At 37.8% G+C, this 17,897-nt stretch overlaps 2 protein-coding genes across 3 annotated transcripts in view; one reads left to right on the forward strand and one right to left on the reverse strand.

Annotated features, from left to right (window-relative positions):
* LOC134211596 (phospholipase A1 VesT1.02-like) overlaps window positions 1-17,897 on the forward strand; it is a 161,766-nt gene that overhangs the window by 141,852 nt on the left and 2,017 nt on the right. The gene's annotated exons all lie outside the window — the stretch shown is intronic.
* Window positions 10,139-15,344, reverse strand: LOC134218714 (uncharacterized). The gene is given in 6 exon segments (XM_062697727.1): window positions 10,139-10,602; window positions 12,867-13,029; window positions 13,098-13,430; window positions 13,639-13,938; window positions 15,065-15,204; window positions 15,260-15,344. Coding segments are annotated over 6 exon segments (1,485 nt in total).

The following is a 17,897-nucleotide window of genomic DNA, read 5'->3' on the forward strand; positions in this document are numbered from 1 at the left end:
GACCAGCGAGATCAAATCCTATATGCCATTTTATGGGACAGATCTAGTCAACCGATTTGCTTGTGTCATATTTCATTTTTTCTTCTTTATTTTAAGTATACATGTTAATTTCAATTCAATGTTGTATACACAAAATCAATTATCAATGGAAATGAATGTTGAGAAATTGCAAAATAAAAAACTCACACGCGAGTCGCTTTTTCTGTCTATACCTGTTGATGGCGTCAGTGAGGAGATCTCGATTGCATCGAATTATCATCAAATCGTCTAGTCTCGATGACGACATGTTCAATCGATGCTGCTCCAGCAATAGTTTCACAGTAGAAAAACAACGCTCCACTGTTACCTGAGTGAGTTACCTGGAACTCAGGTTCCTCGAAACGTCTGACTTCCCAATATTTCAGAATATCATTTGAAGCTGGTAGTCTGGTTTTCTGGTTGGCCAAATGAATTACCTTCACTTGTCGTTGTCGGAGGTTGATGCTGTGCTACACTCCTGCTCTAACATAGCCTCAAAATCGTCAAATGTGTCGTTATCTGATGGGGTCTGTTGTTGAGGCTCTGTTGACATTTTCTTCAGTACTTCAAGAAGGTTGGCTAATTTGAGAACATGTTCCTTTAAGTTTAATTTATGTGTAATACAAATAAAAAATAAAATAAAGTCAGATTAAAGACAAACAGACGAAACAGCTAGTATGTCTAACTGAAAATAGCTTAGTTACTCGGCAACCATCTAGCAATCATGTTGAAATAGCGTTGGGGTCAAGGTTGGGGTATTGTAAATAAAAGGGACTCGTGTAATATGTAACACAATCGAGAAAGGCGAAAAGGTCGCATCTGATTGTGGAATTAGTAAACAATGAAATTTAAAATAACTGTTATCGATGTAAAATTTAATAGTGTTAAGCATGTTTGTTTGTGGTGAATAATTTAACTACACTTAAGAGTTATTTAAGTACTTACAATGGCTTCTATCTTATCTTCTTTGGAAAAGAATTATACGGTTGTCGATTGCATCATTGAGACCTCGTACGAAAGGATTTTCACAGGGAAGCTTTTTTATGCTAAACTGGCATTGTTTTATTATCTTCAATAGATCGCCCATGATAATATTTTCGCTCTGCAGTGCTTTAACAGCAGAATACACACACTCAAAACCATTTTTGAAATTTTTCATTCATGCCCATGTATCGTCTGAAAGCCTAAGAGCAGAGCACTTACTACTGATCTCTTTGACTATTAGCTCGTATTTCTCAATGCTCTCCACCATATCACATGTAGAAGACCATCTTGTTTCTACGTCAAGCTTTGGAAGCGGTATTCTGGCAATTGTGAACAATGCACGATATTCCACGCGTTTTGACGTTTTCACCATTTTTCTGATGTCTTTCAGCCAATTGTCGTTTACTGTTGCTAGAGCATCCTTCACAATAAGGTTGAAAGTGTGTGCTCCACACTTAATGGACTCAATGCAACCTTCGCTACTTGAAATAATTTCATCCACCTTGGTAATGAGATTATCAATATCGTTATCATCTTCCATCAATTTTCTTCCATATTCTTCATCAATTTCGTAGTCCGTTTCTTCCACTTCTCCATTAATAAGGTCTGCATCTAGTAATTTGTCCTCAGAAATACTTCCCAGAGAATTCAACAGTGACAACTCTTGCTGGTCTCGAAGGATTTCTGTGCATTTGATCATATTTTTCCCATTGTCGGTAGTTGCGGCATAAACGTTTTTGATATCCAGCTTGAGATCCAGAACATCGTTAATTCTGTTTCTAGTTTTGCCCTGTATGTCGCTCAGTCATGTCTTCAATCGACAAAATCCTTGACATAAGTTTCCCACGCTGGATAAATTGTGCTGTAATACCTAGTATTTTCCTGTTATGCCGACAAGCTCCATCAAACGTTCAGAAACAACGTTCCCTTCATTTCTTCGGAAATTATCTCTCGGACATGCTCCGCCACGTGCTGAATCATCAGAACAATAGCATCAGCATGGTTGGGCATTCCTATAGCTTTCGCCAGGATCCCTGCTGTCGTTTTAAAGCCGGAGCTGTCGAAAACGTTGAACGCCACTCCTTGAATTGCGGCAGGTTCATCCAATCCAGAAAGAAACTCCGCTTCATTCACTTCGAGCGAAATTGTTTTCATTTTCTTTGCCTTAGGTAAGGGTATGCGATAAAACACTTTCTCCTAACGAAACGAAACGAAACGAAGTTTAAAATGTTTATGTTGATTCGAAACAAAACGAAACGAAACATAGATTTCTTTTCGAGACGTATCTCGATCTTCTCCTGGATTTCCTGGAGATTCGGAGCCGGAAGTCGTATGTCCTGTGCGCGTGCTTCCAGGTTCATTACCATACCGCCACCGTTGTCTGCCAGTTGTAACAGAAATATATGAAATAAAAAAAATGCAGCGGATCTTTGTACATGCAGAGGAACAATCTCAATACAACAAGGCTTTTATTCTTTGCTGGTTGTTTTTTACATAAGTCTTTATCGCCAAGAAAAAAACCAGATAAATCCACCTAGCGGTGATGGTGCTTTTTTTCGAGTGAGTATTTTCTTCGCACTTTTGGTATGAAAAAAAAAAAAACTTCTGAGCCCATAGTCCGATCCGGCCAATTTTCAATAGGAAACAATGGGACAGGATTCTGCGTCGAATGCAACTTGTTGCAAGCAAATCGGCTACACTGAGGAAACTGGACTAGGGAAATTCAATCAAATGCCTTATGTTTTTTTGCCACAAGAAATCAGTATGATTTTCAAAAATTTGCCTTATGAAACGATCTGAGATCAATCGACTTCATTTCTTATGTTTTACATATGGCCGCCTTATGAAATTTGGTGTTTTGAAATTATGAAAAACATATTCATCCATATAATATTTCAAATAAGGAAAATCGAAATTCAGTACTTTCATTAACAATATCACGAGGTAAAAATAAAATCAGTGCTGATGATATTTTTCAAAAATATAAAAAAATACAATAAAAGCTATTTTAGTTACTAGATAAAGAAGAAGCTATTTATCGAATTTGCAGAAAACACAAGGTATGGTTTTATCTTAGCTTAACATTTTATTCGAAATATATTTAATTACATTTAATAATGTACTTATAAATACAAAATAACCTAACAATATCTAAAAACCCAGATTAATCCACCTAGCGGTGATGGTGCCTTTCTCGACCTTCGTAAAATGTGTGTGCTTGAAAATAGATGAGCTAGTAGCTAGGAGTAAAAAAGACAAATTTCTTTGTCCGTTCTATGAAAATCAGATTATTTATGGCAAAGATATTGTAGATACAGGTGGAAACCGGAAATCATAGTTTGTCCCATTCCCGGATGTCTCGATCAGGGTTGTTAACGTTAATCAACGATTAACGCCGTTTCGTTAATCCGTTAACGTTAATTTCAACGATTAACGATTTTTACGTTAATTTTGAAAGAACGTTAGTCAACGGTAACGTTAACGCTTTCCGTTAATTTAACGTTAACGGCTGCGTTATTTTTTACGTTAATGAGTAGCTATATGTACTGTCAAAACCCAATTTTCAAACTACCACTTTGGCAGATTTTATTATTTTATAGGCAAAGGAGTTTTTGTTGATCAGTATAAGTGAGATTTAGCCGTAAGCCCCTTTGATATTAAGATAATTGTAGAAACATATGTAAGATAAAAAAAAATACGATTTTATAGTAGAACATTCTCTGCTAATGCCATCATTACTCAGCTATTGAATATCATCGCCCAGATAACAAAATATTCGACAAAAAACATCATAGCATTTTATAATAGACTTGATTGAAATTCATCACATAATGTAAAAGGCACTAAGAAATCATTAAATTTTATTAACAATCCGGAATTTGTTTTTGAACATAATGATTTCGCTATCAAATTATATTAATTAGTTACATAATGATATGCCCAATGGAAAAAACATTTTCATTTTGAATTTGTTTTGCGTGAAAAGAAAAACTTAACGAGTTTTTCCGAATGCTGCCATAGTGCTAAATGATGTTTTCATTTCTATATTTATTCATTATCAATTTATAGCTATTAGGATTTTAGTGAAAACAGGAGAGCCAAATTTCATGGACAGCTGAAATTGAACCACATTTCCCATTTTATGAAATCTGCTTTATACATATGTATGAAAGCAGTATCTTTCACTAGCAACTAAAACCTGTGCTTTTGATGCGCACATCTTGAACGGTCTGAATTTGTGTAGATAATAATTGGCAAGTTGCTTTATCCAGATTCTGTCAAAGTTGGTCTGACTTGAATTGAAAATACTTTCAGAATGACAATGGATTTCCATAGCGGTGAACTATGATTGATGAAGAAAAAAATCATGCCCCATGTCATGTCCCATGGAAACCACATTCGCCTAGAAACGATTTGATTGTTATTATGCAGAACCTGATGGCAGATGAAAAAACATTAACGAGTAGATTATCGCTGCTCGTTGACGTTAAATCAACGCATCCCGATAACGTTAACGTTATAATCCAAGTAACTCAACGCAACGAAGTTGACGTTGAACCAAGAGAAAATCAACGTCAACGGCGTTAATCGTTGATTAACGTTAACAACCCTGGTCGCGACTGCATCGCGAGTGGTGCCCGACTATGGCACAGTTGCGCACTACTCGCGATGCAGTTGCAACATCCGGAAATGCGAGAAAATGCGATTGTCGCGAAACCTCGGTTCGGTTTTCAGCTTGATCTACAATATGCTAATAAGAATTTCGACATTTTGTTTCCTTTTCCAATCTTTTGACGTACATACCCTGTTTTATTTTACCCAGTCATATATTTTAAGGATATCACTTTTGGATGTAAATTGAACTGAAGCTCCGACTACACAAAAGAAAACGAAAATGTCATTCCCATCAAGCGAGCGGAGGGCAATATTTGTTATGATATAAATCTCATGACCGTCTTTCTACCAAACTCCCGTATAAAGAGGAAGGAAGTGTATCAGTGTGGAAGCATCCGATAGTTCGTTTTCGGAAAGAAATTATAGCCTTTCGGTACAACTTTGTTGCACAAGAAAGGCAAAAAGTATTTTGGCCATAATTTCAAAGGTAATAGTCCAATCTGGCCAACTTTCTAAATAGAACAGGATTCCGCATCTAATGCAATTTGTTGTGAGTAAATCGGTTGAGGGTAAGTCCATTAAAAGTCAGCTAGACTTTTTAACTCGCTTTTTTATAACACATAGTATATTTTGGCCATAATTTCTGTGCCCATGGTCCAAATTTTCAATAGAAAACAATACGACAGGATTCCGCGTCGAATGAAACTTGTTGGAATTATAGATAGTGGAATACATAGATGAGTGAAGATAAATCCTCTGTCTCCAAACGAACTGTCAAACGTGTTTCCAAACGAGCATGACGTCACGATTTCAATGGAAACGTTAAGGGCTGTGACGTCATATGTGCATGTGCACGGGCAGAAAAATCGACTCAGCCATGCTTTCGCTCATCTATATATTCTACTATCTATAGTTGGAATTAAATCGGTTGAGGATAAGTTCCAAAAAAGTGAGCTAAACTTTTCGCACTTTTGGTGCGCGCACACACACACAGACATCATCGCAGTTCATCGAGCTTATACGTATATAACACTATGAGTCTCCAGGCCTTCTGTAAAAGTTTGGTTTTGGAGCGAACATACAGCCTTTTCGTAGAAAAAGGCAAAAATGGTGTTTCAGCCATAATTTCCGATCCCATAGTCCGATCTAGCCAATTTTCAATAGAAAACAATGGGACAAGATTCTGCGTCGAATGCAATCTGTTGCGAGCGTCAATAGATGAAGTCTAAGTGCTAAAAACCCAGATTAATCCACCTAGCGGTGATGGTGCCTTTCTCGACCTTCGTAAAATGTGTGTGCTTGAAAAAAGATGAGCTAGTGGCTAGGAGTAAAAAAGACAAATTTCTTTGTCCGTTCTATGAAAATCAGATTATTTATGGCAAAGATATTGTAGATCCAGTTGAAAACCGAAAATCATATTTTGTCCCGTTTCCGGATGTCGCAACTGCATCGCGAGTGGTGCCCGACTATGGCACAGTTGCGCACTACTCGTGATGCAGTTGCAACATCCGGAAATGCGAGAAAATGCGATTTCGCGGGACCTCGGTTCGGTTTTCAGCTTGATCTACAATATGCTAATAAGAATTTCGACATTTTTGTTTCCTTTTCCAATCTTTTGACGTACATAACCCTGTTTTATTTCACCCAGTCATATATTTTAAGGATATCACTTTTGGATGTTAGTTTAACTGAAGCTCCGACTATACAAAAGGAAAACGAAAATGTCATTCCCATCACGCGAGCGGAGGGCAATATTTGTTATGATATAAATCTCATGACCGTCTTTCTGCCAAACTCCCGTATGAAGTGGGAGAGACAGAGACATCATCTCAGTTCGTCGAGCTGAATCGATTGGTATATAACACTATGGGTCTCCAGGCCTTCTGTAAAAGTTTGGTTTTGGAGCGAACATACAGCCTTTTCGTATAAAAGGCTAAAATGGTGTTTCGGCCATAACTTCCGATCCCATAGTTCGATCTAGCCAATTTTCAATAGGAAACAATGGGACAGGATTCTGCGTCGAATGCAACTTGTTTCGTGTGAATCGATTAAGGTTAGGTGTCCGAAAAATAGGTGACATTTTTGTGATTTTTATGAAAAAGGTATTTTGGTCATAACTTCCAATCCCATAGTCCGACCTGTCCAATTTTAATAGGAAACAACGGGACAGGATTCTACGTCGAATACAACTTGTTGTGAGCAAATCGATTGAGGATAAGTGCCCGGAAAATGAGTGACATTTTTTACGCGATTTTTTCGTATTAATTTGTATTTTAGCCATAACTTCTGATCCCATAGTCCGATCTGACCAATTTCAAATAGGAAACAATGGGACAGGATTCTGCGTCGAATGCAACTTGTTGCGAGCAAATCGGTTGAGGATAAATGCCCGAAAAATGAGTGACATTTTTTACGCGATTTTTTCGTATGAATTTGTATTTTGGCCATAACTTCTGATCCCATTGTCCGATCTGACCAATTTCAAATAGGAAACAATGGGACAGGATTCTGCGTCGAATGCATCTTGTTGCGAACAAATCGGTTGAGGATAAGTGCCCGAAAAATGAGTGACATTTTTTACACGATTTTTTCGTATGATTTTGTGTTTTGGCCATAACTTTTGATCCCATAGTCCGATCTGGTCAATTTCAAATAGGAAACAATGGGACAGGATTCTGCGTCGAATTCAACTTGTTGCGAGCAAATCGGTTGAGGATAAGTGCCCAAAAAATGAGTGACATTTTTTACGCGATTTTTTCGTATGATTTTGTATTTTGGCCATAACTTTCGATCCCATAGTCCGATCTGGCCAATTTCAAATAGGAAACAATGGGACAGGATTCTGCGTCGAATGCAACTTGTTGCGAGCAAATCGGTTGAGGATAAGTGACATTTTGAGTGACATTTTGTTGAGTAGTTTTGCGCACACACACACACACACATACACACACATACACACACACACACACACACACACAGACATCACCTCGATTCGTCGAACTGAGTCGATTGGTATATAACACTATGGGTCTCCGGGCCTTCTATAAAAAGTTTGTTTTTGGAGCGATCATATAGCCTTTACCGTATACTTAGTATACGAGAAAGGCAAAAATACTTATTGTTCGCCTCATGTATACTAAATGGCAACTCTTCGTTTCTTTGTAAGTCAATTACGCTCTACAAATCAGTTCGTTCTTCTGCCTCATATGCCAATAAGTGGTCTTCGAATCTGCCAACTTTCCAATTTCTACATATAGCGTATAAGTGGTTCTGGTACCTTATAAATTCTTCAATTTCTAACAGCGAAATTACCGAGTCTCCAATTGTTGATAAAAATTGACCAGTTTCAAATTTAGTGCCTTTCAACTGGATGACACGGGCGAAATAGGTTTTTTCGTTTTCGTGGAACGGACACTCTGTAACTATTTTTGAATAATAAGGCCTTGATTTTAAAGTTTGCTCATAAAAATCTCCTTCCACGCTAGAATCGAAAATGTCTTGTGGTATACATTATAACTAAACTGTAAGCTAGCTTTCATGCATAAAGTATATGCGATATTGATACGCGATGATATTACATGCGCATATTCCTTGAAGTGTTGGTGTTTTGCCTCATTCCGAAAACACATCATCAAATGTACAGGTCCACTTTGTCTAATGGTCTTTGGATAGTGAATAAGAAAATGCTGCTTCGGCTTCAATGTATCCTTGAAGAGATCCTGATACAATCTATTGTGCAACTGAATCAAGTCACTCATTTCAAGCAACAAATTTTCATTGAACGATTTTGCCAGAATTAAGTCTACCATTTTTACCAAAACTTTGCAAAAGTTCCATACAGGATCATTTTGCGGTACAAGCGGACCTACTATAAAAATGAAATTTTTGTAGAAAGCTTTCATTTCTGCAGCAGTCATTCTTATAGCAACAACTTTTGCTCTAGTTTTTCTACTATACGTCTCCTCAAAGTCTGGCATTCGTTTCAAAGCTACATCCTGAGACGTTCGACTAATAAAATTTAATCTGGTGTTTAAAACTGTAACGTTAAAAAAATGTTCCTTGTAGATAAAGTGATTGAGAGCAGACAGAAGGCCATACTTGCAAACTCCATTGCTAAATAAATCATGCATTGCGTCTACACTTGGATTTTCAATCACATGAAACGAGTCTAACTGATTGAATGCAGAATTTCCTGCGATTCCTGTCTCCGAATGACGACCAGCAGCGACATCTTCATCATAATTATGTCTATTCCTTAAACATTCTTCATGTTCCTTGCAATCAGTCTGTAGCTGCAGCCTGTGTCTGCGGCAAAATCGACAATAAAAATTTGCATTAAATCCTCCTGATAGCAATAATAAAGTATGCACCACAAGATTATCACCTTGAAATAAAGACAGTACAAAACGTACCCTAATCTTCCTTTCTCCCAGTTTCAACATAATTCCTTCTCTTTCGATTTTTTTAAACGGTACAATCAATGACTCAACAAGAGTATTCACGCCAACCTTATCTATCACCACTTTTCTAATTATACCTGCTACAAAAATATTGACCAACTTCGATTTGTACTCTTCTGGTAGAGTGGGAAACGTGTAATAGATGCCACAGACCGAGTCTACTTTGCTGTGTGAGCTTTGTGGATCATTCACTTCATACTCATCGGCATACATCCAAATGGGTATAATGTAGTCGTCTTGCTCGTATTTTGCTTTTATTTGTTTCCATACGCTTCCATTAATAAAATGGAGTATATCAGAAGATTGTTCCAATGCTGCCATGTGTTCAATCGTTTTATCTAAAACATTGTCAATTTCGAAAAAAGTTCGAATTTGAAATTCAATTTGATTCAAGACTAAACACGATTGTCTACATTCCGCAGGTATTGATTGGTTATGATTTGGATGCTGATTCAATGTGACTGTTACTGGTGCTTTGAAAATACCAATGTTATCAAGATGTTTAAAAAATTTGAAATCGCTGTCTATGAAATCAAAACAATGTTGTAATTGAGACAAATATACCTCGAACTGATACTGGGTTTCTGAATTTCCTACGGTCATGTTTAGCTTACGAATAGGCTGAATAGCTTCGGAACAAAATTGTTGAGTGGCCCTTTGTATATCACGTACATCACATCTAGAAAAGTTGGGTCTCTGATGCATATCTAACGTGAACTCTACAGCTGTTTTCTGTATGAAATTCAAATTTTTGTCGATGGATGATTCACTGTTATCTTTGACGATGTCAGTCTTTCTAACCTTTTTTGTTGGTTCTTCAATTTTCAAATCGTTATAAATTTCATTGCGATATTCAAGCATACTGAACTCTACTGAATCAAACTTATGAGTTTTTACGTGTTTCTTAAAACTATATATTTTTGAACATATTTGAATGCATCCTGGGAATGTACACTTATATAGAAAATCGACTGGAGGCTTATGTGTACGTTGAACATGGACAATCAGTTCCTCTGCTGTCTTGAATTGACAAGCGCATTCTACTATGCAGCACGGTAACATTATCGCTGATTTTCAGACTGGCTATTCAAAAAATGGATTAACTTATTGATACATAAATAGCCGCCATAATTCGAAGGTACTTCGTATACGAATTGCTCGATGAATACCCACACCAATTTTGAAAATTTGGCAACCGGTAATCCAAGGACTATTTGTAGTTTCAACAATACGTCAACTCCACGCACAATAGTTTCAAGATTGTAGATTGTACAATTATACAGGCATTCACCTGTAGCAGCAGTCAAGTTCTCTCCAACGACGATGAGCTTCGGAGCAATTGCAAACCTCTGTTCTTCGTATATTTGTATAGTTTTCTCCAACTCACTAAGTGCTTGATCCTTGTTGTCGACTAACAGAAATGTTTCTGCTTGGCCCGTGGCTACCGTCGGCTTAAAACCTTTCGAGGCCTTAACTGGAACGAGCACCGTATTTAAAGCCAGAAGTAAATTCAGTAGTCGACAATCTGGAAGCAATAAGAATGTTTTATTAATTTTAAATCTACTTATTTTAACCTAATGGGGTCTTCAAATTCCCTAGAACTGATAAAGCTTGGCTATATAAACATGAACACAACGAATTACCTTTCACCCATATGGTATTCTGCGCGGATTTTTTTTTAGATTCGTCTGTACTGCTTCTTTATTCCAATCATCGTTTTTTTCAGGTATCATTATAGATAAATTATTTTTTGTTTATATGGAGCATGAGAAAATGACAGACCTCCCCATTAGTGCTTACGTAATTATTGTACAACCCCTTAAGATACATGATCAAGTTTTTTGGTTTCAAGTTAACTAGTTAACTAAGTTGTTCGGAACAACTGTTATTCAATTGTTCACCTAAACCAGTGAAACCTGCCCAACCCACCCTATATCACAGAAGTTTTTCTTCATTCCATACTTTAAACCAATGCACACGTAAAAATCACTTTTCTTAATTATATCCATTTTTCTCAATAGCACTTTTTCGACTCTCTCGTTGCAAAACTTGGTCCTAATCGGCCCGCAAGGTTCTGATCGGCCCGCAAGATCCTAATCGTTCCGCCAGATCCTAATCGATCCACCTGGTCCGTCGGTAAACTACCTGTTTTTAACCAGCTGATCAGCCAGCATTGTGGTTCTGTCAAACATAATCAGGTTTTAATCACTAAGCAGTATGATGTTTTCCTTTTTAAAACAAACCTGTGTATCGGCTTCTCCAATATGTCGATAATATTCATCGTTGAGATGAAAATCCATTCCGCGGTTAACGGCGGATGCTGTTTTACTTCGTAAATCCAAGCGTAAACCATCAGTTGGTTCTAAACATATGCTATACGCTGGCAGTGATTCCTGTAATTAAAAAAATATACTGGCTGTTATCACGCAATATATTACATCATGTTATGTATAAAATGTATATCAATTAAACAAACCTGTTTATTTTCCATTATCCAACAGTCGTTCCGCTTAGCGCTCCAGACGTTCTGGATTTTTCTGGGACGTTTAAAATTAGTATTAACACTATTTAAAAACGCTAAAAACAGTGTAAAAAATCGATGGAAGACTTAACCACTGACTCAATGTTTTGATCATTCTGTTCTGTTCTGACAGTATAGGAATACACTGTTAGAAATGATTTCAAAACTTTAGCAAGAGAAAATACATTTTAAACTTTAGAAAAGAATAATTCTAAATAAACTAGAATTATTCTAGTTTTTATTTACAAAAATAATGCAATGAATATTTAAAAAATATTCTCATTTTAAGCTCTATTTGAGTTGTTTTTCACCATGAATTTTGTCAGAATCAAAGATCTCCTTATTCAAAGAGGAAAGGCAATCATTTTTTCTTGGAGTTCTTTGATTTAATAAATTGTGTTATTCGCAAAATACGTAACGCTAAAAATGGTGATTTTGGACCAACACCCTCCCCCTCGGGTCACTTTTTGTATGTAAGGTTTTTTTTTGTATGAATCGTAATGCTACGTAATGACAGGGTAAGTGAATTGAACAACTCAGTAAAATTTAATTGACTAGTCAAAAGTTGAACATGTTTAACTTTATTTTCGTTCAAGTGAATTGAATTAAGGTGTTTACACGTTCCATTCGCGTTCGATTCAAGCGACTTGCTCAATTCACTTACCTTGTCTAAACGTAGCATAACGTCTTGGCTATAGGCGTGTCCGTCTCCTTCCTCCTGCAGCGTAACGTAATTTGTGAACAGCCCCTATCCCTAACATCAAAACCGTGACACCTGCCGCATCATCAGTTTAGTAAGTAGTTTGTTTCTCTGACACTTGGTCCGAAATTATTTAATACAATTAGGAACTATCGTGAATACTGCGGAACCCATAAGCCCCTGTTGCTGCTATACATGAATTTGCGTTGGACCATTTAGACGATAAAACGTGATTAACTGAGGTTAGTATGATAATGTTAAAACGGTCGGTTTACACACTGGTGACGACTCTGTTTGCATCTGACGAGAGCTAAAAGAACCGTCGTTATCATGCTGCTAGACACAAAGTTATAGCATTGCTTTGTGGATGCCTCTTTATAATTTATAAATTTCTAACTGCAATGCATTATGCAATAGTTTAGTTGATGTTAAATGCAATCAAAGTGCGTTATTATATAGTATTGCTATCAGACGAATCCAAATATCTTAGTTTTTGCGCATAATAGTGTCAGTCTGTGCATGTTTATATAAAAATATTAATTAGACACTTATGATGCATGTTTCTTACCGATCGATAGCTCGTTATTTCTCAAAGCATATGACAAGTCTTTAGCTGATGGATCCTTAGCATACTTGCTGACATATTTTGCAATGGGCTCAAACAATGAATTCCATTTCTTTGATGGTTCCGTCGGATTTCACAGACCAAGTTTACGGTACTCGATATCCAGCTGTAAAGATATTACATGTATAATTGTCTCAAACTATAAAAAAATATAAATATTCGTTCTATTATTACCAGTTGATATCCACACTCATTTGAGAGGTGTGGGTAAGTATTGATTAATTGACCGGCCTTAGAAAACTGACGTAGATCAGCTTTTCTGGCAGGAAAACTTAGTTCCCATTGTGACAGGACAGTCGCCCAAGGAAACCTATTAATTTCCAACCAGGCCAATGCTGTTGCTACCTCGGGTAACAGTTGTTCGTTATCCAAATCGTTGTCCGTTGAAATGTGATGCTTCTCTTTTTGATCACGTTTACGTTCCGATTGTTTAATATAATTTATACTACTGTATAATTTGCCAGCAGGGTTACCACGGTTCTTGGCTTTCGGAATGTAATATGTTTCCTTTTAAGAAATGCAAAATAAAATTTAATTTTTTTATATTATTGACGCACCAGTCTGTTTTAGCATGGGGTATACAAAGAATCGATAGAACGGAGATTATTTTTTTAATACTTTGTTTCGACACAAGATCGATCACATTGGCAACCACCAAAATTGAAAATAATTATAGCACCTTAGATAAAAAATGCATTCTCTTTCTGGTACTCACCTTGTTTTCCTTTTTGAATAGTCCGCATATTACTGTACTTAGATCATCTACCACTTTGGATGATGTTTTACAGTTTCGGGTTAAGTGGTACCTTGCCACCGTGTCGACAACAAACTTTCTTCCAGAATCCGACAAGCAGTGAGTTTCAGCGGCTTTCAGCAGTTGTTCGCCGTATACAGTTTGCTGCATAAGCTCCTTCAGCAGAGCCGGTGTCAAACGGGAAGGTGTATCGCCAACTGAAGATGTTGAAACTTGCAGACCATCGGTGGCGTCAGCCTCCGGGGGTTGATCGAGAACTTGCTGTATTTTTTTTTTTTTTAAATTTTCGGGCGGCTTCAATATTACGAATATTATATTACTACAAATATCACTAGTCTGTACTTAGCATTGTGTTTTTTTAATGAATATATACATTATATGCCTACTCAATCCAGTTGAAAACTGGAATGAGCGACTAGCGAAGTTGGTTTTATCTTACAAACCTTCGGAGTAGTGCACGTATAGTGCTTCGCCATACGAAAACAGCACACCACTACCAAAGTTAGGTTTAAGGTACGAATGCAATGGTGAGATGAATCCAACTGCGCTAGTTGTACATTCCGGTTTGCAACTGCATTGAGCATACCAAATTTTTGAAAGTAATTTATATTTAGCAAAGTGCATTCCAGTGTGCTATTTTAATTCAACCATATCGACGATAAATACCTTTGTTTGACTTGTGTTGTGTGGATCTCCGTCTGTTACGAGCTCTGTTCCGAGCTCAATTCCGTCACTCTTCCTCCCGGAAAATTATTTCTAGTGCTGCCGGGCTTATTGACGACTAAGCCGCAACTTAAATCGTATATTTTGGAAGCGCTATGAGAGTAAAATAAAAAAACTAATAATTTCCAATTTTCAGCTTGCGGAAATGTTACATACCACTTTTAAATCAAGAGGCTTATCTGAGGACGATTCAGCGGTTTCTGCTTCACCGTTTATCGATGCATCACAACTTTTTCCAGTAAATGTGTTCTAGAAGTAATTTTAAATTGATGAAATGTGTTTACATTTTTATGATTTGAGTATACTGCCGTTCTACGCATAACTGTCCCATGTACATAGGAAATCCCAGCAAACATGGGACAAATATGCGTATGACGGCAGTATACTAACCTCAAAATCAGTTGCAGTTTTATGCAAAACTTCTACCGAAGAGTGAGCTGGTTCTTCCGGAACGATTGTTGCGTTATCCAGACCCTATTAAAAGTTATATTCATTAATTTTCGTACTACAGCTGGTTTGGAGAAATATACGTTTCGTAAAGCCTCGAACGCAGTAAAACGGAATGGCAACGGTAAGGACAGGATTTGACAGAAAATATATGGGCTAACTGTCAATTACAGTCGCCGTTCCGTTGCAGTGCATTAAAGGCTTAAGAACTACTTACGTTTCTTCTTCGCCAGTCGAGAATCCAGGACCATAATATCTTTTCGTCAACCGGTGTATCGATATCCGGGCTCGATTTTATCGCGCTTGCTAGTTGGGTCTCAGTAAATGTTATCAGTTGAATCGTTGTGATTTTCGCTCCTATAAACAAATAACAACCTTATGGCACTGAGATTACAAATATTGTTAAACTTACGTCGGAAAAGGTCCAAATTTAATCCGGGAGCTCCTTTTAACAAATCTGCTATCAACTTTAGCTCGTCTACCACGATAGGCGCCATTTTTGTATTTTCAAAGGTTTGACGTATGACTTTTTCACACAAGTATAATTGTTGAATTTCATAAGGCGGTGTTTTGAAAAGCTTATGTATGACGTAAGCAATTTCAATGTTTAGGTGACGCAAATCATATGAACCATATGAGTTTCATATGTACCTTATGAAAGCTAGATTTTGAATCCAAAAGTAGTTTCATAAGGCGAAATTATTGAATTTCACTAGTCCAGTTAACTGAGTGTAGGGTAAGTGCCTAAAATTGAGTGAGATTTTTTTGTAAAAATATGTATATTGGCCATAACTCCGAATCCCATAGTCCGATTCCGCCAGATTTGAATACGAAACAATGGGACAAGATTCCGCGTCGAATGCAACATGTTGCGAGCAAATCCGTTAAAGATAAGTGCCTGAAAAATGAGAGATTATTTTACACATACACACACGCACAAATAGACATCACCTCAATTCGTCGAGCTGAGTCGATCGGTATATAACACTATGGGTCTCCGGGACTCGTATAAAAAGTTCGTTTTTGGAGCGAACATATAGCCTTTACCGTATACCTTGTATACGAGAAAGGCAAAAGCGAGTCAACGTGATTCTGGGAAACTGAACAGCCACCAGAGGAGTTAAAGGAAGGGGTTATATGCTCCATCAACGGCGACAAGCTGGAGTGTGATCATTTCGATCGATAATGCCGCCTACAAAGAGATATCACAGATCATCTTCCTTCGTCTGTCACCATTAGTGAATGAGTTTGTGGGAAGTTATCAATCTGGCTTCGTTGACGGCCGCTCGACAAATCGGCAAATCCGACTGTTCGGCAAATCCTTTTAAAAATGCCGTGAATACCAGGTGCCAACGCACCATTTATTCATTGATTTCAAGGCGGCATACGACAGTAGACAGTATAGACCGCGTAGAGCTATGGAAAATTATGGACCAGAACTGTTTTCCTGGGAAGCTTACCAGACTGATCGAAGCAACGATGGATGGTGTGCAAAACTGTGTTAAGATTTTTTTTTTCGAGCACTGCAGTTCATTTGAACCACGCCGGGGACTAAGACAAGGTGATGGACTGTCGTGCCTGTTGTTGAACATTGCGCTAGAAGGTGTCATGCGAAGAGCCCCGTGCAACAGTCGTAGTACGATTTTCAAAAGATCCAGTCAATTTATTTGTTTCGCGGATGATATAGACATTGTCGGCCGAACATTTGCAATGGTGGCAGAACTGTACACCCGCCTGAAACGTAAAGCAACAAACGGTCAACAAACATTCACCACCCCACCAAATGTGTCAGACGCTGGCAAGACTGGTAGTCCTCTACGGACATGAAACGTGGACAATGCTCGAAGAGGACTTGCAAGCACTCGGAGTATTTGAGAGACGGGTGCTAAGGACCATCTTTGGCGGAGTGCAAGAAGACAGTGTGTGGCAACGAATGCCGGACCTGGACCATCCAAAGATGCTCTCCAGATTCGCCAGGTACGTGGAGCCTAGCGAGCGTGGTGGGCTGCCAGGGGCCAAACGACTTAGCGAGCATGGGGCGCATTCGAGGATGGAGATATGCGGCATCGATCCGTGTATTGTGGCATCAAATTGTTGATTCAGTGTTATCTGTTTAGGATTAAACCAAATAAATGGAAATGAACGTGATTCGATTCCTTGGGTTTTGGGAGGGTAAATATTGGTGTTTGGAGTATGAAAATGAAAATTCCGTGAAAATTTGAAGAAAATTCATTGAAATGCAATTTATCACTAACGTCATTTTCAATTCTATGAACCTACTGCATACTGTTCCTCATGAAATATGTTGAACGTATTTGGTGGTTATATGGCTACCACTTATGTTTCATATGCGAGATGTCGTGGGTTCAATCCCAGGCCCATTCCGTTCATCCCAATTTTTGTACCTTTCCATATATTTTCCATCGCTGGAATTGGAAATGAGCTTTCCAGCTGTTTTGATTTCTATCCTATACCTACAGCTTGACTAGTTCTAGCAGGTAACTGTTAGAATTCGAAATGAGCGAAAAATTTCGTTTCGGCATCCAATATCATAACTACTATCACATTGGCAACCCGTTACCCAAGATGAACCTCTGCCATAGAAGCTAACCCTCGGATGTCAATAAAATTCCTCACGAACTCGTGGCAAATGCAGGGGTGTTCTCGACTTGCAGTGGGTGAGTGATTGCGCTTATTCCCGACAAACCGCGATGACGAGGCCAGCGCCGTTATCGACCATTTAACATATACAGGATTCTGTTTCTACACGATTTTTTCGGTCGTATTTTTAATCGTGTGAGTTCACTGCCCATGATTTCATAGTTGACGTAACAACCATTGCACTTTCGCATGTATTTCTAATAATTTAGGGATAAACATCGCAAATTTAAACAATTTCAACCCGTAAGCACTTAAATGAGGAACAAGCAACGTATCGATGTTGCAGGGGTTGAATTACCGTAGTAAACGCGTAACAAGTCAAATTCGCTTAAATTTTGAATGGTTGATACGTCAACTATGAGATCATGGGCAGTTAAATTTACCATCAA

This window comes from Armigeres subalbatus, chromosome 1 (genome assembly GCF_024139115.2).
Source record: "Armigeres subalbatus isolate Guangzhou_Male chromosome 1, GZ_Asu_2, whole genome shotgun sequence".
NCBI classification, from domain to species: Eukaryota; Metazoa; Arthropoda; class Insecta; order Diptera; family Culicidae; genus Armigeres; species Armigeres subalbatus.